This window comes from Neovison vison, chromosome 6 (genome assembly GCF_020171115.1).
Source record: "Neovison vison isolate M4711 chromosome 6, ASM_NN_V1, whole genome shotgun sequence".
In the NCBI taxonomy this organism is placed as follows: Eukaryota; Metazoa; Chordata; class Mammalia; order Carnivora; family Mustelidae; genus Neogale; species Neogale vison.
In genome coordinates this window covers 85,966,566-85,989,029 of record NC_058096.1, presented here as the reverse complement: position 1 = coordinate 85,989,029, position 22,464 = coordinate 85,966,566, and the positions used below count along the sequence as shown (strand labels likewise).

At 40.1% G+C, this 22,464-nt stretch overlaps 1 protein-coding gene across 1 annotated transcript in view; it reads right to left on the bottom strand.

Annotated features, from left to right (window-relative positions):
* PPM1L (protein phosphatase, Mg2+/Mn2+ dependent 1L) overlaps nucleotides 1-19,077 on the bottom strand; it is a 295,410-nt gene extending 276,333 nt beyond the window's left edge. The window contains exon 1 of the mRNA XM_044251708.1: nucleotides 18,444-19,077. Within this exon, the coding sequence (XP_044107643.1) occupies nucleotides 18,444-18,842 (399 nt within the window). The 5' untranslated portion in view covers nucleotides 18,843-19,077. The remainder of the gene's footprint in view (nucleotides 1-18,443) is intronic.
* Nucleotides 19,078-22,464: the final 3,387 nt, after the last annotated feature.

Below are 22,464 nucleotides of genomic sequence, written 5' to 3'. Positions count from 1 at the left end.
GGTTGCATAAGATAAAGTAGTCAGGGATGCCATTAGGACAACCCCAAAAATATTTTTTTAAAGAAATAAATCATGGTTGGTATAAACCATAGACTTTTAAAAAAGAAACAATGTATAACCCAGTGAGCTAAGAAGCCAGATCTATCAGAGATATCAGTGAGTAAATTGGACAGGCGAGAGACTACAGAGTAAACAGTTAAGAAGCCACTGTCACAATCCAGGCAGGAAGTGATGAAAGGCTGAATTAGCATGGTGGTGGTACAAACATAAAGATGGAGACAGGGATGAAAGGTATTAAATAAAGTCTCACAGACATGAATGAAGAAGGAAGAAGCAAAGATGACATGGTAATTCCAAGACTGGGAGACTAGGAGAATGACAGCACCATGAAAGGAAAAGACAAATCTAGGGAGGAAATTAATCTAGGGACATAAAAAGCAACTACAGTTTCAGACCGATTGTTATCACGGTCATATCCAGAAAGAAAGTACTAAGTCATCATGCAAAGACATGAGCTTAAGACGGGAAGGAAAGCTCTATGCTCAGGAAGGATGGCTGACTCCGTAGAAGCTGCTGGTGCAAATAAATTAGGACCAGCACACTGAGTATAGCCTTCCTCAAAACTCAGGTTTATGAAGGAAGTGAAACCCTCAAAGACACTGGAGAAGGAGCAAAAAAAATTTAAGTGTTGTCATCAAAGTCGAGAAGATGAGTCTCAAGAAGACAGAGGTAGTGAAGAAAGCCAGAACCTACAGAAAACAGTAAGGGCTGAAAACAGGCCATCCAGAATGCCAAATAGGAGATCCCTGGAAACCTTGAGAAGAAAAACAAAACAAACAAACAAACAAAAAAACCCTCAGGCTTAAAAAGTGTCAGAAGAGCAAATGAGTAAGTAGGAAGAAAGTGGAAGCTGTGTCAACAGTGTATGCTTTCAAAAGAAGTTTAAATCTCATTCAGATTTTTAATCTGAAATACAAGAACGTGTAGATTTAAGAAAACGAAAGAATGGGGTGTCTGGGTGGCTCAGTGGGTTAAAGCCTCTGCCTTTGGCTCAGGTCCTGATCCCAGGGTCCTGGGATGGAGCCCTGCGTTGGGCTCCCTGCTCAGTGGGAAGTCTGCTTCTCCCTCTGCCTGCTTTTCCCCCCTTGTGCATGAGCCAGCGCTCTCTCTGTCTCTTTGACAAATAAACAAAATCTTAAAAAAAAAAAGGGGGGGGGGAGGAAGATAGATAAATAGATAGATAATTGATTTTAAAAAAAGCTGTCTTTAGTAGTCACAGGCCCTAATCTTTCTCTTCTGCTCTCCTTGTTTCATCAAATTTATTGGTTACTTTATGCATCCTCTCAAACCTCTGATTTCTGGGCTGCATTTTTAAGCCTTTCTCCTTTCAGTGAGAGAGGGCCATGTCTCATCACTCCTATCCCTTTTACCTCTTTCCTTTTTTCACTCACATCATGGAGGCAAGGACAAGAGTCAGATTTTACAAGAAAAACCAAGATTTGATAGTCATTCTTTAGTATTTTCAGAAGAAGGACATTTTCCAAAAAGCACATTAGAAATGTACTCAATATCATTAGTCATCAGTAAAATGCACATTAAGAAACCACTTCATAGGGGCGCCTGGGTGGCTCAGTGGGTTAAGCCTCTGCCTTTGGCTCAGGTCATGTGGGATCGAGCCCCGCATCGGGCTTTCTGCTCTGTGGGGAGCCTGCTTCCTCCTCTCTCTCTGCCTGCACCTCTGCCTACTTGCGATCTCTGTCTGTCAAATAAAAAAAATTTAAAAACAAAACAAAACAAAAAAAAAACCACTTTATAACTACTAGAATGACAAAAATTAAAAAGACCGGCAAGGATGTGGAGCAACTAGAACCCTTCATACATCACTGATGGAAATGTAAATAATACAACCACATTGGAAAATATTTTAGCAGTTTTTTAAAAAATGAACATACACCTAGCATATTAACCAGCAATTCTGCTCCTAGGTATTTGCCTAAGAGAAACGCCTATGTCCATATAATGACTTCTACATGAATGTTTACAGTCAAAAACTGAAAGCAACTCAAATGTCCAACAATAAGGGCATGGATAGGGGCGCCTGGGTGGCTCAGTGGTTTGGGCCTCTGCCTTTGGCTCAGGTCATGATCTTGGGGTCCTGGGATCCAGCCCCGCATCGGGCTCTCTGCTCAGCAGGGAGCCTGCTTCCCCCTCTCTCTCTGCCTGCCTCTCTGCCTACTTGTGATCTCTCTCTGTCTATCAAGTAAATAAATAAAAATTAAAAAAAAAAAGGGCATGGATAAACAAATTTTGGTATATCCATACAATATAATAGTAAGTGATAAAAATGAATCAACTATTGATAGATGCAACAACAAAGATGAATTTCAAAATGATTCTGCTGAGTGAAGGAAAAAAGCTAAAAAACAAAAAAGAAGTACATGCTGTACATTTCCATGTATATAAAATGTTACAAAATGTAAACTAAGTCTATGAGGACAGAAAGCAAATTAATGGTTGCCTAGGGATGGAGAGAGGAACTCAAGAAAGACAGAAGAAAAGTATTACCAAAGGGCATAAGGTAACTTTAAACAGTGTTGGATATGTTTATTATCTTGATGGTGGTGATGGTTTCACAAATAGATGCAAAACTGATCAAATCATATATATTAACATAGGCAGTTTATTTTATGCCAATCATACCTCAGCTATTTTTAAAAACAGTTGGGACAACAGGCAAAATTTGAATATATACTGTGTATCAGATAATACTGTAACAATGGTAAATTTTTAAAAGTGAAGAAGGTGCATGTCCTAATCCCCATAATATAAATTCACCACAAAGGCTGGAGATGAGGGCTTCTCTCTGGTAAACTGGGAACATCATTAGGGCACTTCCACTATTACCTTATTTTTGAGAGAGAGAGAAGAAAAAAAAAACAAAAACAAAAAGTAGCTGTCCTCTTCGTCAGAGAATGCCCTCTTAAGCAATGTTTCCGAAGTATATGCCTGCCTGTCCTCCTTCATGTCTAAAACTGTTTGCATTACATAATCCTTTGGGGATAAACAATTTCCATCTCTGTGTGGCTCTAATAAGAAGATACAGAGAACTTCTCTGGCTACTGTCAGGTTCTCAGTTCTCTACCCGCATGATTCTTGAGCAGCAGCTACTTGGATCCTGTAAAATACAAGCTTCTTTTCTAAGAATTCTTTGCTGCTCAAAGAGTCTCACTTTTAGACAAACTCATGGCCAGACATTTATCAAAATAATTTAGACCTACAGGTACCTTATCAGGTACTCAGGAGGGATGCCAGGAAAATGGAAATGGTCAGAATCCTCGACAAGTCTCTCTTCTGAAATCACTGGAGAATAAAACCTCCCAGGGTCTCAAGCCATAGGCAAGAAAGAAACAGCAAGTGTAAACTTTTTGTATGTATTTATGAGCATAAATTACCGGGCTAAGTGCCCATCTCCATATCCTCCATCTGGTGTCAAAGATGTGGCTGGCACTTAGATTAAAAATAAAGCACTCAATATGGCATTATAATTATCTTTCTAAAATTGACTTTAAAAATAATCAGGATAAATTAATCTTACTCCCAACTCCAAAAGCCACATATTTATATGCTGCTTTGTATCCTTAACAAACTAAATTTTCTCAAAGTGATCACACATAGAAATATACAATATGCTCTCTTTAAAAGAAGAAAAGTTCCTGTCATCATCTGAAAATCTCAAAATATTCATCAATTTCTTATTCTATTATCTCTAAGAGGCACAGTGAAACTGTACTATTCACAAATTTACACAAACTCAAGATATTTTCTTACCATTTAAAACACTATAAAACTATATTTTATATGCATATACTTTATTCTGTACTATACATTAATTTAGATATATAGTTACACATTTATAATTACATATAATTCTACAGAGTAAGAGGTGAAAATCACACACTCTTCTTTATGGGCAATTTGAGGGATCTTACCTAAGATTTCGTGTCTGTACACTAATACTACCTAACCCTACTCAGGATGAGAACCTTGTGTGAGCAGCTGCAGTTTCCTTACAAGACAGGTAACAGAAATAGGGCAAGGATTTTCTGCAGAGGAAATTCTAGAGAAAATAAGGACAACCTTCACCAAAACTAGCAGAAATGCAAGGGCAAGATGACCCCAGACTTCCCACTTCTCGAGAGTCAGCAGAAGATAGTCCTGTGTGTATCTTGCTAGGTCTTCATAACCTGCAGAATCAGTATAAGCACAATATATGGTTAGATACTGTGCTTATTGTTTAAACTATTGCTTTCTGGGACATTCCCATGAAATGGATCTAGTGATGATGATTCTTCCCCAAAGCAGAAAAGACAGTGTTCTCCTCTTCAGGTAATCAATACACACTAATTGCATCACATCTACACCAAGTTCTAGTCCATCTTCGTGATCATTCATTCTATTACCATACCTTGAATATCTTTTCTTCTTTGACTCTTAATTAACCTTTGGATTTCATCTTTCATTATATCAGTAAAGATATTTTAGCCTTATTATCCATAAACCAAAGCCATTTCACACTTCCCTGACATCAAACTTTTTCAATAATCTTAAATACAAGAATATAATACTCACTGTCGTGTGTATTACAAAACGTTATTCTGTTCTAGTTAATGTAAAGAGGCAGGAAACAAAAACAAAAAGTATAACTATTTAGAAAGCAGGAGACAAAATTACATTATTTGTAGCCAATATGATTGCATATCTCTTAAAAGACAAAAAAAAAAAAAGAAAAAGAAAAAAAAAAAAAGGTAGAGAGAATGAATCACCAGAAAATCCACCAAAACTAAACAGGAAGTTTAGTCAGGCAGCATTTCTATAGACTGGTAATCAACAGTCAGGAAAACATAATGAAAAGATGGCCTTATTGAAATCAATTTATAGCAGTAGCAGCAGGATGATATTTCAACCTCAAACACAAAACTCAAAAACTCTAAAATGGCATAGAGAAAAATAGGAAGACTTTAATGCCCTCCCTTCTCACTGGAGCCTAGACCACTTCCAGGCTGTCCCCCTCTTAAATGTGTACAAAAATTCTGACCTTCCCAGGAATCTCTTCCCTCAGGCCTGGAGCAGATTAGAATATTTTAAATCAAAATAATAAAACTTAAGATAACCAATAATTAAGAGACAAAAATCCGGGGCGCCTGGGTGGCTCAGTGGGTTAAGCCACTGCCTTCGGCTCAGGTCATGATCTCAGAGTCCTGGGATCGAGTCCCGCATCGGGCTCTCTGCTCAGCAGGGAGCCTGCTTCCCTCTCTCTCTCTCTGCCTGCCTCTCTGCCTACTTGTGAGTTCTCTCTGTCAAATAAATAAATAAAATCTTTAAAAAAAAAAAAAAAAGAGACAAAAATCCTACCAAATTTGAACAAATTCATTGTCTAAAGCAGGAAGGTAGCAAAAGAGAAATGGACGGCCCACAAGAGAACTGCTGGGATACCTCCACATTCATCAGCAGTGGTACCTGTACCGAGCAGAGAGTCATATGCTAGAGCAAAAAGCATCTTGCTGTTCTCCAGTCACTCAGGGCACTCTTTGTTGCTGGTTTATACAGAACAGAGAGAAAATCTGAGTTAGAAAACTACCTAATTGTTTCTTAAGACTTGTTGGGCCCTTAACCAAATTTATGTCTCAGCTCTAGGCAAAGTCAGCTCTAAGTCAATCCAAAACTAAGATGGTTTGCCCTTTTCTAAAGTCTTCTAAAGCTTTCTTTTTAACTCATGTCAGTGTTACATATTTCACAGCAACAGCCTCCAATAAGTCTGTTAACGTGCAGACAAGAAATGTTCCAGGCTACCTTCTCTGAACCCCCTTCCCAACTGTGTGTCCCACTCAACAACTATTCCCACTTCCCCTTCTTCCTAGACAACAAAACTCTAGCCTTGTTCCCCTTTCTAAGCTGCCATGACCTCCAGAGAAGGCTGGGCTCCTCCCCAGACCAAGATGAATTATGTCGGGTCAGAGTTCACCATGGTGATGGTATTCTCATGGCCAAGTCACTGGTTTAGGCATGGACACAATTCTGGCCTAAAGATGTAGGAGTATTTCTAGAAAGGTTTTTTCGAGCTTTAAGAACACAGGACAGGTACATTTTTTTTTTTATGTCTCTGGATATAGTTATATAAAGATTTGAAGACACTGAACCACTTGATCAACCAACTTTTGGAAATACCTACACTTCCAGACCTTTTGTTAAGTGAGATAATAAATGTCTCTAGAGTTTAAACTGCTTCCACCAGAGTTTTCTGTCATTTGTAACCAAAATCTTCCAAATAATATACCATGTAAATGTCCAGCTAGAATATACTCCACCTATAGTCTAAGCATCTGAAAATGGACACAAAAGACAAAACTAACCAATCTGTAAAACCTGAAGAGGACATTTTCTTTATTGCCAAAACAGCTCGTTAGTAAGAGAAGCTATTATTGATCATCTGGAAACTATTCTGTCTTTGGTAAAATTACCTTGTAGCTCCTTTCTTTGAGATGAGTGTTTCTCCTCTAAATTTGATGTACTTATTTAATAAAAGGGGAAGAAGATTTTTGATTACCATAATCTTATTGACTTACAAATGGTAACAACCTAATCCTAATATATCTCTGTTGAGGCCAAACTAAGAGAAATAGGTTTAAACCAAAGGGAACTAGTTCATATATAAGGATGAAATTCCTGAGAGAAAAGACCATAGAAAAAAAAACTCTCCAGGGACAGTATAGGATCTCCTTGATGAAAGTCTTTAAAAATAGATTATTCGTGTAGCTGTGAAGCTTTAGGACTATATTTGGATTACATGACAATTCAAGATTCCTGCCAGGCCTATCGAAAGAGAAAATATATCTTCTTCCTAAACAGTAAAGTAGAAAACCTCTAAGTGTTTAAATAAAAGAGAAGCAGAAACTTCTTAACCCCAAATTCTGGGTCAGTCATATTTATCATATATACGCAAACCAGTTGTTACATCAAATTCATCTCTTTATTGTAGAGAGCAAAAAGGTAAACAGTATGACAAAAAATCTGACTACGTCTCAATTTCCAGAAAATTCAAGTGTCAGTAAGAGACTTATTTGACCAGAAAATGCCCAGTGACTAATTAAACTGTAAGTTAATTTGTTTAACTAAAAAGAGATTTGAAAGCACATATTGGATTAAAAAGAAATGGTATATACTTAACAGAAAAAAAAGTTTTTGCCCTATGGCAATTCTATAACTAAAATAAGAAATTTTTAATTTTTTTTCTTAAGATTTATTTATTCATTTATTTAAGAGAGATACAGAGTAGGGAGAGGAACAGAAGGAGAGGGAGACAAGCAGTCTCCCCTCTAAGCAGGAAGCTGGATCCTAGGACCCCAAGATCATGACCTGAGTTGAAATCAAGAGTCAGACATGTAACCAATGAACTGCCCAGGAGCCCCTTAAATGTTTTTAGATGAAGAACTTTACTGTCCAACAGTAGTGCTGAATATAGACTCTCCTATTAAAAATACAATTTGAGGGGCGCCTGGGTGGCTCAGTGGGTTAAAGCCTCTGCTTTCGGCTCAGGTCATGATCCCAGAGTCCTGGGATAGAGCCCCACGTCGGGCTCCCTGCTCAGCAGGAAGCCCACTTGTCTCTCTCCCACTTCCCCTGCTTGTGTTCCCTCTCTCACTGTCTCTCTCTCTCTCTGAAATAAATAAATAAAATCTTTAAAAAAAAATACAATTTGAAGTCTTTAAGATTTATTCCTACTGACCATTAAATCCCCAGTCACATTTATAATGACTAAATTCGTGTTGAAGAGCAAATGCAAATAAGTGTTCACTTCTCTAGGGAAGTCATACGGTTTGCTGACATGATGTGCAATGGAAAACTGGTCTTTGGTTTAGCAACTAAGACAGATAGACAGTCAACTGCTCAATCCTGGAGCAGAACAAGGAGAGCAATAATGATGGACGGTATGGTAAAGATGTGAGTCTCAGAAATACAGACTACCGCTATGGTGATTTTTCACTTTTGTACCAGTTAGAAAAAGGCACCCTTCCCAAGTGATTATGCCTAACTTGGGGAACAGACAGTTCTTTTTTACATTAGGAATGGTATCTATCTGGTATCATTGTACAATGAACATTTTACATAATTATTTGTAGTAGCCCCAGATTTACCATCAGGAGCCTTGTGCCTAGTGGCAGACAAGAACTCCCTTGTCTTCTAAGAATGGAGGAAAGTCAGGCAGTCTCATTTTTAACAGAATCAACCACCAAAACATTCCCTCATTCTAGACAAGTTGAAGGCAGCTAAGGTTCCATTAAATTGAGTCTTATTTTCATTAAACAGATCAAAGTGATCAAACTTTGTAGATTTGTTTTTCAGATGTTATTATATCTTCACTTTTTTTTTTTTAAAGATTTTATTTATTTATTTGAGAGAGAGAGACAGTGAGAGAGAGCATGAGCGAGGAGAAGGTCAGAGAGCGAAGCAGACTCCCCATGGAGCTGGGAGCCTGATGTGGGACTCGATCCCGGGACTCCAGGATCACGCCCTGAGCCGAAGGCAGTCGTCCAACCAACTGAGCCACCCAGGCGTCCCAATATATCTTCACTTTTTAAGCACAGCTTTTCATACCACAGACTTCAACTTTATTGAAAGAACATCAATTTATCAATATGTATAATTTTTCTCTACATGAATACTTAAAGTGCTTTATAGGGATGACTTATAACCATAATATATATATATATATATGTTTGTTTTACAGAGAGAGATCACGAGTAGGCAGAGAGGCAGGCAGAGAGAGAGAAAGTAGGAAGCAGGCTCCCTGCCGAGCAGAGAACCTGATGCAGGACTCAATCCCAGGACCCTGAGATCACAAGCCGAGCCGAAGGCAGAGGCTTAACCCACTGAGGCGCCCAGGTGCCCGGGATGACTTATAACTATAAAAGAAAGCTATAAAAGGTACTGTAGCACCATTAACTATTTTTTAAATGATGGGCCTCCTTTGTTTATTTAAATTTTACCTTTGAAGATTCATATTAAAAATAGATTATTAAAAAAAAAAAAGACTATAACTAACCATAACCAAAGCTTGGGCTCAACTTAAGGTTGACTAAGGGAACAATGTATGAAGCAGCCTTCTAGAATGAAAACAGAAGACCTTATCTACTCAAACTGAACATACCAACTGAATATTATAAACAAATGAAAAAATAATATTTTTCTACTTAAAATTAATAACTTTACATATGACTAAATTATTTTAGTTCTAAAAAAACAATTCTTCAGTATAAAGAGAAATTGTTCAAACACATACACACAACTACATATTTATCTTGAAGTCAAGCCTTTACTACTTTAAAGTAAAATACATAAAACCTAAATCATTTTTGCAAATGGCTATGTTAATGCCACTGTATATTCTACGCAAGCCTTTCATGAACTAACAGGCAAAAATGTTAGAGATTCTCTGTAATGGGACAGAGATCCTGCTGGCAAAGAAGGGGAATGGATGAGAATGGCTGTTTGTGAGTCACTACCTGCTGACTTCTGACCCTAATATTTTTTAACTGTAGGACTTCCTTAGCCAATTATAAGCTCTACCTACCAAGATTTCCAGCATCGAGTTTTCAACAACAATACCACATGTCACAGAACGACGGTCAGAGTCAAATGAAAAACTCCAAGTCCTACTGAGCAACATGCAAAGATCAGGCACTGCTCACCTAACAATGCTATCCACACATCATTGCCCAGATTACAAGATTCATGGAGTTTAAACTGATACCATAGGGGTTTGAAGACAGCTCTAGATCAGAATCCCAGTTTGAAATTCTAATTTCACCACCTATGAGCTACAAGAGACTCTAGATGAATTACCTAACTTCTCAGTGCCTTAATTTCTACATATATATAGTACTTACCTCAAACACCATTATAATCATTAAAATTAGATAATATATATAAAGTACTTTAAAAACTGCCTGAAAATAGTATACATATTCAATAAATGTCAGCCATTATTATTACTATTACTATTACAACCAATAATGGTGGTTTCTTTATTTCTCCTCTGATCCAGAAACCCCACTTCTAGAAATCCACCCTGGAGAAAAAATCCAAACTACAGTAGAAACACAAAAATTATTATAATTTCAAAAATAATAATTATTATTATTACAATGTTATTTACAATAATAAAAAGTTAATGCTACCTAAATGTATACCAATTAGAAAGCAACTGAGTTACTTACCAAATAGCTATACAGTAAAATATTAATGTGTACCTAAGAAATACATTAGAAATATAATAAAGAATTACAGAGCAAACAACTTCATGTTTATAGGCTTACAAATACTGAAAAAAAGCCAAGATTTTAAAACTATATGTACATCATTATAATAATGTAAAAATATATTTAAAATCATATTTTAAAAAGGTGAGCAAGTAATACACCAATATCAAAAAAAAACAGGTAAGACAAGAGGATGAGATTTTGAGTGATTTTTTTCCTTTTCTTTTCTACACTATCATGTAGTTGTATTACTTTCATAATTTTAAAGTCAATCTATTTTTTTCTATTTTTAAATATGTTTAACTTGCTACAGATATATCCACTAAATAGGATTATTCAAATGGCAATAAAAGTTACACCACAAAAATATATTACTAAAGTAGTTAAAGTTCAAAATAGAAATAAAGAATAATCAAATATTTCAAATATTAGCACTCAAAATAAAAATATTACTTTTTTGAGTTTTTCAAGTATACTTTTATTGAGGTATAGCTGACATACAACATTATATGAGTTCTAGGCATATGACATAATGATTTGATATTTATACATATTGAAAAATGATATTAAGAAATGATCACCACATACTGAGAAATGAAAATCTAGTAAATATCTGTTATCATACATAATTACAGAATTTTTTTTCTTGTGATAAAAACTTTTAAGGTTTCTTCTCCTAGCAACTTTCAAATATGTAATACAAATGTATTAACTATAGTCACCACACTGTACGTTACATTCCCATGACTTACTTATTTTATAACTGCAATGCTTTACCTTTTGACTCTTTTCATCCATTTTGCCCATGCCTCCCCCTGCCTCTGGAAATCACCAATCTGTTCTCTGTATCTTTGAGTTTGGATTTATGACCAATAATGACTCAAGTACCAAAACTGGTGAATTATTTCTTTTTTAAACTAAGCTAGAAGAGATTCAGGTTTATTACTATAATATCTTCTCATTTACCTGCATTAGAAATGGGGGTAGGATTTCTGCTAGACCACTGGGAACTGCCCATAACTCTGGGTTCCCCCATGAAGCTGACAATGAAATCTTAGCTGCCACAGACATCTTAGCTGCCACTTCCCGCTGTTTGAAACAGCTGTTTCAAACCAGAGTTCTTCAAAGAGTGGCATCGCTAGAAGTGCCTTCCACCCAGGACAGGAGGAAGCAGCCTGACTTTCCTCTTATTATGGCCAACAATTAAATTTTAAAAGCTACTTTTTTGTTCATAAAAAGCAAGGCAAAACAGATAGTGAGACTCTAGAGGCAGCCAGAGACTAGAAGAACCTTCTAAAAAATCATTCTAGGCAAAAATTAACAAGGCAAGAAACAAATGTTGGAGAGGATGTGGAGAAAGAGGAACCGATTACACTGTTGGTCGGAATGCCAGTTGGTGCAGCCACTTCAGAAAACAGCGTGGAGATTCCACAAAAAATTAAAAATAGAGCTACCCTATAACTTGGCATTGCACTACTGGTATTTACCCCAAAGATACAGATGTAGTGAAAAGAAGGTCCATATGTACCTCAATGTTCATAACAGCAATGTCCACAATAGCCAGACTGTGGAAAGAGAGAAGATGCCCTTCAACAGACGAATGGATAAAGAAGACAAGGTCCATATACACAATGGAATATTACTCAGCCATCAGAAAGGATAAATACCCAACTTTTGCATCAACATGAATGGGACCGGAAGAGATAATGCTGAGTGAAAAAGTCAAGCAGAGAAAGTCAGTTATCGTATGTTTTCACTTACTTGTGGAACATAAGGAATATGAAGGACATTAGAAGGAAAGGAAAAGTGAAGGGGGAGTATTGGAGGGGAGACAAACCATGAGAGACTGTGGACTCCAAGAAACAAGAAACTCCAAGAAACAAACTGAGGATGTTAGAGGGGATGGGGGTGGAAAGATGGCTGAGCTTGGAGGTGGGTATTAAGGAGGGCACATATTGCATGGAGCACTGGGTGTTATATGTAAACAATGAGTCTTGGAACAGTACATCAAAAACCAATAATGTATTGTACAGTAATTAACATAATAAAATAAAAAATGTAAAAAAAATCCTACTCTTTTAAAAATAAAATTAAATTAAAATTAAAATTAAAATCACTTTACTCCATCACAATGGAGATGGCTTCTTAGCAGATTAGAGGCCAAAAAAACTTCATGTAATGATGTTTCCACTCACAGTGCTGATATGAAGTTTCTTTTTTAAATAAATACACTTATTTTTTTTAAAAATCAATCTAAAAAATATTATTGACTATCTCAAAATACAGGGTACTCAAAAAGGACAAAAAATAGGTACTGGCTTCTAGAATAACAGCAGTTGAGGAAAGCCTGCTCTCAACATATGGACTACCCATGTTTTTTCCAACTGTGCTGCATTTTACTTCCTCTATAACATCATCTTTTTCTGTCAACCTGTAATGCCATCTTCTCATCCTCCCTCTGCCTAATCTCTGTCTCCTGAAATGCTAGGATATAATCGAAAGTCAGCTCCTCTTCAAATTTATCCAAGACTCCCCAGGCTTCCTCAGTCAAGCCGTCACCCTCTCGTGGTTGGCCTGACCCCACCTCATAGTTCTGCCATTAAGAAGCTCATCTGTCCAAGTAGGTGGAATGTTCTCTGAGGGCAGAGAATGCAATGATTCCCCTTTAAGGATCACAGAGAACATAACACTGTTTTCCACATGCATCCGACAATATAGAAAATATTGGTTTAATTGAACTGAATTTCTGAAGAATCTGTTCAGAAGGTGCACCAAGGTCAGCAGTCATGATCCTACATTCACCTACAAATAGGTTCCTAGGCATGGGAACTGGCTGACTAAAGGGGAAACTACCCTTTCTTTTTTGGCAGAAATATCAATACGTCATTTTAAACCAAAGTAATCTGACTTTTCTCTTAAATCAAAAGGCATTTGTCCACATTAAATCCACAGGCCTCTTGTAACCTTGGTAATGTAGGAGCTCAACATTTGCTAATAGCACCTATACTGTCTGAAAAGCAGATCATTCATCATGCCACTCATAATTTAATTATTCAAAATTATATCTTACTTCAGAAAGAATCCAATGAAACCTAAATAAATACATATAAATACAAGATAAAATGACATATCTCAGAAGAGAAAGAAAAAAATAAAACAAAGGAAAACTGAATGTAGGAAAGATAAGCTGTCCTGGGAGTGAGATTTTGTATACCAAATCAACGTATTCTATAAAAATCTGCACATTTGTTCAAGGTAGGTCAGAGGTTTGGTTCTAATACTTCTAGTAGCCAACAAATGCAGGATGATCCAATCAGTCACAATCTTAAGATTCAATTCTTAAGATAAAAACACGAAGCTATCAAAGAACTGTCTTTCCCTTGCTCCTCATCAAAAGGATACTATATAATGCAACAAATGAAGTCCTTGAGGACATCTTTGCAGTTGATTTCTCAGAAAGTTGTGGGAAGACCATTCCTCATAACAACCTTCTTAGGCAAAGGATAGCACACAAGTTAAGAAAGGCAAATGATGGAGAAGATGACAGTCAGGCCAAGGAAGAGGTCCAGGTACACAGCTCCTTGCAGGTCTAGATTTATCAGAATCAGATTTTATTCTACCTGAACCAACTTAAAATCCAGAGGGTTCATGCATCCACTTATCTTTAAAATTATAAAGAAAACTTGACGCACACGTCCATTTTTCTTGTTTGTAGTTTCATAACATCCTCAAAGGGAAGCATGACTCAAGCAATGTTAAGAACCAATGATCTAAAGAAGTAGACTATCAGTATCCTTCAGGGAACATTCCATAAGCAGTTTCTTCTCTAAACTTCTAAGAAGTGCTAAGCCTCAACACTGCAGCCCCTGACAAGCATCTGAAATACAACTTCTCTGATGCCAAGTGTGGAGCTCTAAGTTTAACTACTGGCCAACCTATGTGTCAACTGTATGATACCAGGGCCTTTAATAAGTAGTGAGGGAGCACATAACCATCTGTTTTTTCAGATAGGTTTCAGCCATGAACATTGACAAAGTTGCCTCAAAGGATTGGTGATATTTCTTCTACATAATATAAAAAGGAAAAGAAACAAAAAACACCCACCTTTCGCCTGTAGATAAAGGTGCGCTTATTACAGATAAGCGCACACACACACACACTCCTTTTTCCTAGATAAAAATTATTTTTTAATTTTAAAAATAACCTTTCCACATCAGTTGGTATATTTGAGTATTTTTTCCTTTTTGTTTCAATCTTCTTATATCTTTTGTTATACAGAAAAACAATCACAGCCATAGCTTTAGACACACACACACACACACACACAGAGAATCAACCATCTACCCACAGTATCATGGTTAGAATGTCTCAAAGGCCCGACAGCATCAAGTGAGGAAGCTGGCCTATCGGACCACTGAGACAAAGCTCTTTAAGATTCATTCATGTAGAAGTCACAGCTATCCAGAGTCTGATCCTCAGAATAAGAAGTCCAGAGATATATCTTTGTCAAAAATACACAACTGAATAGAGTAAAGGGTACCAACTCATTCTAAGAGGCTGAAGTGCAAATCAGAGTATCAACTTCTTAATTAATCATAGAGAACAATCTTTTCCAGTAATTGGAAAATTTGCACCAGAAGCCAGGATGCTGATTCCCCAATGCTAAGATACCTGAAATCCCAAATTGATAATCAGTTTACCATAAGTTAGAATAAAGAAATACAGAGTTAGAGGAATACCTAATAAATTATCCATATCCAACATATGCCTTTCTAGTGATCAAAACTGGGGCTTTCACACAGAGTCTCTCTTTCTAGGATGTTGTTGCCCTAACAGTGCAGACTTCTTGGTCTCCAAGCTTTCTTTTCCACATTCTTCCACATCCATTAAGTATTTTTCTCAGTATGTATAATAAAACTGATAGATGTGTACCTTATCTGCATTATTATCCCTATTTTTCAGACTAATAACTCCCAGATAAAGTTGATTAAGCAACTTGTCCATGGTCACAGCTAGTATAAGGCAGAGCAGAGATTCAAAGCCAGATCTCAAATCAAAACCTGTGCCTTTAACTTGCAGTAAATTATTCAAAGTGTCTTTCCCTGGGCCTCCCACCTCCCAGTGTGATTTAAATGTCCCTATTCAGTGCTCCCATAACACCCTAAGCACATCATGACTATAATTTTTGTTATATAGATCTTTCTCACTACACTGAAACTTTGTGAGGACAGGAATCCTATCTCATTCACCTTTGTATCCCTAGTGTGCTATCTATCAAGATAAATGTACAAACTAATTTGTCCAGTGGTTTAATATAAAAATCACTGGGGCGCCTGGGTGGCTCAGTGGGTTAAAGCCTCTGCCTTCAGTTCAGGTCATGATCTCAGAGTCCTAGGATCAGCCCTGCATCAGGCTCTCTGCTTGGCGGGGAGCCTGCTTCGCTTCCTCTCTCTCTGCCTGCCTCTCTGCCCACTTGTGATCTCTGACTGTCAAATAAATAAATAAAATCTTTAAATATATAGATAGATAGATAGATAGATCACCAAACTGGAGGCCTTGAACTAACCTTAGGAAGGTCACATCTTAAGCCCATCAACAAATACCTCATCTAAAAAATGGGATGAAGTATAGGTATACAAAGTGGCTTAGGTCCTTTCTACATTTAAAAAGCAGTACTATTGTAGATAAGCCCTCTTTTTTTATAGACCATCTTAATAGTTTGAATTATTAGAAGTAAAATTAAAGTCCTCATTTATCTTATGTACACAACATATATAAATAATAGGGAGTTCAGAAAAAGCTTCCTCTTTTCTGCAAGGAAACAACTATCTTCTATACCAAAATCAAACAGTGGCACCCTCCTCTGGTGAATATTACAGGAGCTAAAACAACACAAAAGAAAACAATTAGATGGTGGTTTTTTTTTTTTTAATGAAAGAAAAAGCAAGAGAAAGGGAATGATATTTTCACATTCCCAATTGCAACTAAAGAACTATCTTTTAAATCACTTTTCATATTTTGCCCTAAAACACAGCCAAGATGAATGAACTGGCTACATATTATAGGAGATTACAGATAGAACAATTACTCTATTTTTAAGGAGGGGACCTCTATGTGTAAAATTCTTCTTTTTACATAATAACATTGATCGTGTCCCTTTTATGGATGATATATTTACCAGAAGACAGTACTGGAAATTTTTCAACCTGAAATCTGTTTAGATCGGCAACTTTCAGGTTTTAGAATAACAACTTAAAAGAAAATTTTAAAAAGTCATTCACTTACACATGCAGGCTCAAAATATGTCAGTACATCACATCCATGCAAGTACAGCCCAAAGTTTCACAACATTACTATTACATCTGGACCTTTAAATTAAAACTAAAACTGTGCTTTCTAAGACCAGAAGCAGATTCACAGCTGCCCAATTTTAATTTAAAAATATACAATAAATATAAGCTTGATTAAATGATTTAAAACAGTCTAGGCATATAAAATGAAAATATAGACATTCTGATCAAACCAAGAAAACAATTTAATCATTTTATTGGGAACATTATCATTTAAATATGTTTTTACCCAAGCACAGAACATCTCCTCCCTCAATTAATTTCAGGTCTTTTACCTACCCTGTGACCAAGGAGAAAAGGAACCCCACCCTCCACAAAAAGCTACAAAATTACAACCAGTAAGAAACCTTCATTTTGAAAGAACATAGGGCTAGGTTGGATGGAAAACAGCAAAAATTGATTTCAGTTTTTCCAAATAAATTTTCCAACTAAGCTGTCATTCCTGGCAAAGTTGGTTTAAAGCAGATACAGTTAACTGGAAAGATTAGCAGAGTGGTGGGTGAAGCGACTCTGTATCAAAGACAAAATGCAAATAAGACAACCAATTGAAAGCTTTCTCAATGTTCACCCAAAACAAAGGCCAAAGAAAAAGCAAATCCTGAAAGAGCATGACCTGCTGGCATTCCCAAGAGCCCACCAGAGACCGGAAGGACTAATATGAGAGTTGGAGGGAAAGTTGGATGCCAGCACAGAGCCCGGCGGAGGTGGGGGGTGGGGGTGCTAATGAAGAAGGGGTGACAAAGGAGGCAGAGGGAGTATAAGAAAGTATCCTGGAAAAAAAAAAAAAAAAAAAGAACACAGCTTTGAAACTCTTACAAACTGCCAATAGAGAGAGATGAGGTTGCTGTCCTGATGCACTTGGGAGCTCGGCGCTGAAGCCACATTTGCCACTCACTTCCCCTGGGCCATTGCCCAAGGACCAAAGCCAACACTCGCCCCGACCTCCAGGAAATCTGAGCCCCGGCACTCAATCAGGGTGCCGCAGAAATGCGGCAGAGGAACCTCAACCGGCCTCTAACATCATCTTTTGCCCCAGATGAACCCCAAATAAGGGACTTTAGAAGCAGAGAGATGCCTGCGCACCCACGCCGGCTAGGGCGTCCGGGCGAGATCTGGGGACCGCCGCCTCTGCGGTCATTGCCACCTCTGCAAAGGCCGGAGGCATCCCGATCCCGTGGCACGATCCTGCTAGAAGCCCGCGGCGCCGTTGTCAACTAGCTCGATTGCACTTGCAGAGTTAATGGAGTTGTGAAGAAGTGCGGAGCTGCCCTTCGGGTTCCTCCTTTAGGAGAACGGGATATGAAGGAGTCAGCGCTTCCTTCATCCTCAATGAACTCTCATTGACTCGGCTCTGCAGATTGTCTCTTTTCCCTAAAGAGAATCAAAGATATTTTCTTCCTTCTTTGTGCCTCGCTTAGCCTCAAACCCTAGAACAGGGGCGCTGAAGTCCTAGGCCAAAGTTCACAGTAGAAACCGTAAACTCTCCCCGAAAAACCAGCACAGTCATTTGCTAGGTTCTGGCCTTGAGAAACCTCACAAATTATGAGGCACAAAATAGATTGTGGACGAACCTCCCTCCCCGTAAATGGCCACTGCGACCAAGAGGTCTGGATCTAGTAGTATTTTTTTAGCAAGTTGAGCCACATTTGGATCTAGTGTCTTTGTCCAGCCGGGCACCAGGTCATCACCACGCCCCTCGCACCCAGTTCCGACCCCACTGGTCACACGTCCTCTTGTTTACCACACCCAAACAAACAAAACCCCAGGGAACTCCTACCTCGCCCCCGTGTCCGTCAAAGATCCCGAAGATGGACGGGTGAGTCTTGTTGGCTAGGTCCGTAAGAACTTCAAATCGGTCCTCCATGTGGTCTCTCCGGCCCTGGATGGAATACACAGCCACGTTGTGGCTCTTAAACTCCCAGGTCTTGGAAAACTCGGCCTCCAGGACGTCAAGCCCCCCAAGCCGATCGTTCTGCATGATCTCGGCCACCTTGCCCTTCACCATCTTCACGGCGTCCCGGCTGGACTTGACGATGGTCTTCACCTCGTCAGTGTGGAAGAAGTAACTCCACAGTGCCAAGCTGATGCAGAGCAGGAAGAGCGTCTCGGGTCTCAGCAAGAAGTAGCGCATGATGCGACCCAGCAGAGACAGCAAAGTCATTGTATCCTCTATCATTTATTATCGCTACAGCCCCAGCCACCAGCAGCGACGCGCGCCCCGAAGGCTCGCCGGGTCCCGGAGCACTGCGGGGACAGCCCGCGGGGAGGGAGGCGGAGCAGCAGCCGAGGGAGGGGGGAGGAGACTCGCGGAGCCGGGCAGGAGGTTGACGAGCAGGCTGCTCCCAGCCCGCACGGCGAACAGAGGCAGTTTCCCTTTTGTCTCCTGGCCTCGGCGGCAAGGAGGCCCGCGCCTCGCGCACCGGCGCCTGTGCCCGCGGACCGCGCCGCCTCCCCTCCCCGCGCCCCTTTGTGAGGCGGCGGCCGAGACGGCAGCGGTGGCAGCAAGGCTGCACCGCTGGTGCCCGAGATGGGCTAGAGGAATCAAGTTAAAGTTGCGCCGGGCGAGTCTACGGTGGTGGGCGGGAGAATTCGGGGGCGCTGGGGCCCGCGCGTCCCTTCCGCGGGTGCCCCTCGCCTCTCTGGGGAGCGATCAGCAGCAGGTGAGGAGGCGCGGGACGCGAGAGCCCGGCGGGCAAGGGATGCACGTCCCCTCGGTTGCCGCGGCAGGGGAGCGCAGAGCCGGCCGAGCGCTCCGATTCCTTCAGACACCCCGGGAAGCCCCAGAGAATAAAAGTTTTGCGGGAGCCTGGGCAGAGTCGGGGGTACGCGGAGCCCGGCAATGCAGCACGATCCGCGCTGAGCCGCAGGCGGCCGGCTGGCTCAGCCTGCCTCTCCCAGTACCTCCCTGCTCGGCTCGGCACCGCTCGGCTCGGCTCGCGCGCTCGCTCCTCTCGCCGCGGATCGCGCTCGCCCCGCCCCGCGCACTCGCCCCGCCCCGTCCCTCCCCGGGAGCTGGGACTCCAGGCCCGAGGTGCTGGCGCCGAGCTGTCAAAGGCTGAGGCAGCTCCGCCACCGCTGGCGCGCGGGCGCGCTGGCCGCTCGGGGCGTTTCCGACGAACCGAGGGGGAGAAAAGGGGCGCGTCCGCTCTCTGGGTCCGGTAGATGGCCTTTCCTCCCTTGTGCGGACTCCCAGGACAAAATAATACTGGTTCTGGTCGTCTGAACGGCGGTTTTCTCAGGAGCTAGTATCGCTGGCTGGAAAGCAAAGTGGCGCACGTGAGCGATCCCCCCTCCGGCTGGCCGCACTGTAGTGCGGTCCCCGCCTCGCCTGGCATAAGGCAAGCGAGAAGGGACTCACTTCTCCAAGCTCGCAAAGCGAGGCGGAGAGGATCCAGCCGTTGGGTTCTGCGACAGAGGCCTGCTGGGATCTCAGGAGAGACGGAGAGCGAACCTGAGGCCTAAAACCTTTCTCGCGACGAGAAAAGACCCTCCCGACAACATCAGGATGTGGGGACTCGGAGCCACAGGGAAGTGCGCTCTGAGGATAACTTCGGCAGGGGTGAGGATGGGCTGGCCTCCCGAGGACTGCGGCCGCCCCTGGAGCTGAGGACGCAACCACGAGGGCCATTGGGCGGTGACAGCCCTTCGGCGGGGAGACCAGGAGCCTCCTAGTGGAGCCGCGGGGCGCTCCCGACCCCACTGCGGCGCGAGGGCTGTGACTGGGCTGTTCCAGTTTCAGGATCCCTTTGAAGCTCCAAACTCCAGGCCTCCTACCGCCTGCTCAGTCATCACGGGAGAAAGCGCGGTCCGGGTGGGAGTCTTTCGGTGAGCAGAAGTGAAAGGCCGCAGAGAAGAGTACGGGCTTCCCGAGACCCTCAAGGATAACTTGGTGACACACGGGCAGGTGTCGACGGCCTTGAAGATTTGGGGGAAAGGACCAATGTGCAAATCAGCTTAAAATACAGAAAGAAGGGAGCTTTAAAGGAAAATAGTCACTCTCGCTACCCCTGTCCAGGAAGAAGAGTGCTGATCTGCAGGTTCCATTCCGCTAGACTGGAGAGTAGGGGCTGCCTGATCCAAGCCCAGCCAGTGTCTGTCTCCCAAAGCATTCCTGCATTGGTATGATTCCCGACTACGTTTTTTAAAAAAAAACAAAAATAAATAAAAATAAAAAGGAATAAAATACTGGAAGGAAATACACCAAAATGTTCAGTGTGTTTAACTATAGTAGCAAATGATATGTGGTTTTCATGTTCTGCTTTGGACTTTTTGTCTGCTTTCTACAACTTTTCCAAAACATTTACAAAAAGCACAGATAACCATCAGAACAAGAAAGAAAAAGAAAAAAAAACTTTGACATTTAAATGGCATATACAGTATGTTCTCAATTATATACGCATGCATAGGCAAGACAGGAAGGAAATAGGAAGAACTGTTAACAGGATGTTGTTTTTGACAACTAAGATATGGTCCCCTATTTTGTTTTGCACTTTTTGGTATAGTCCACCTGATAAATAGAGTAAACAGTTTTGAAATTAAATTAAGTCATTCTGTTCAAAAGTCTTAAGCCATGAGATTCCAAAATGAGATAATGAATTTCAAAGTCTTTAGGAACTATAAAGCAAAAGTAATACATTAGTGTTGTCATGAAGATATGAGGTTACAGTATTTCTTACTGTAAATTAGCAAACGGCTTTTGGGTGAATTATCAGTTTTTGTGTACATGAACCTTTCTCGAATGGCAAAGGCAATTTCCAGATAAGTTGATCAAGATTCCAGAACTACAGGTTTAACCAGGCCCTGGAGCAGAAGTAAGATTCCAAACCTGGTGACCCAACCAGCCTGTCCACAACATTACTACATTGATGAGAGCAGCAGATACTCATGAGAGACATAACTTGTGTTTCCTCCATACCTAAATAAAGAAGAGAAAGGACCATCCAGGTTTTCCTGGAAGTTAAATAGCAAAAGGAAGGCTTGACTTGACTAATAAATCCAGATACCCTATGGATCCTGTGGAGATACACTTTGACATTTACATCTAAGTAGTTCATTTTTGTGAAAAAGCAATAAAATGATTTTTCAAGCAGACCCTATAGGCATTTTTAAATTTCTATGAAGAAATTTGTGTCATTTACATAGTAACTTTTAAAGGCCTAATAAAGCATTTTGTTATAGGTCACTATGAATGTTAATATGTTTGAGAAAAAGACCTTCCTCTAGTAACAAACTAACATTTGCATATTCCTAGAAATCATAAAGCTTTTTCATGTGTTATCAATTTATTTCCATTGTCATAACAATCCTAGGAAGAAAATAAAGGAGGTATTACCTCTGTAATAAATATGAGGAAAATGAAACACAAAGATGTTAACTGAATACCACAATTCAGTCTTAAGTTGAAAACTCAAACTCAGTTCTTCTGACCACCAATTCAATACTCTTAGCCCATTGATTGCCCAGTGATACTGAGATGATTAGTCTAATTTTTATGCTTCTCTAGTAACATTTCAGTGGCTCTTTGTTATAGAAATCTGGAAAAGAGTACACAAGCCCCACAATGCTCACTTTAACCTTTGACTTTAGCCTTATCAGCACCACACTCCACGCACCCACTGAGAATAAGTGCTGGGCAGAGGATAAGAACAAGTAAACTGTCCTTCATCTCTACATAAAAGCCTTAAAGATTTGTTGCTATAGTAAATACTATCTGAATTTCACAGGGAAGAAAAGAGTATCATAGACTCTGCCTTATGCAAATACTATACCATTACAGGTGACATAGTAATGAACCAAAA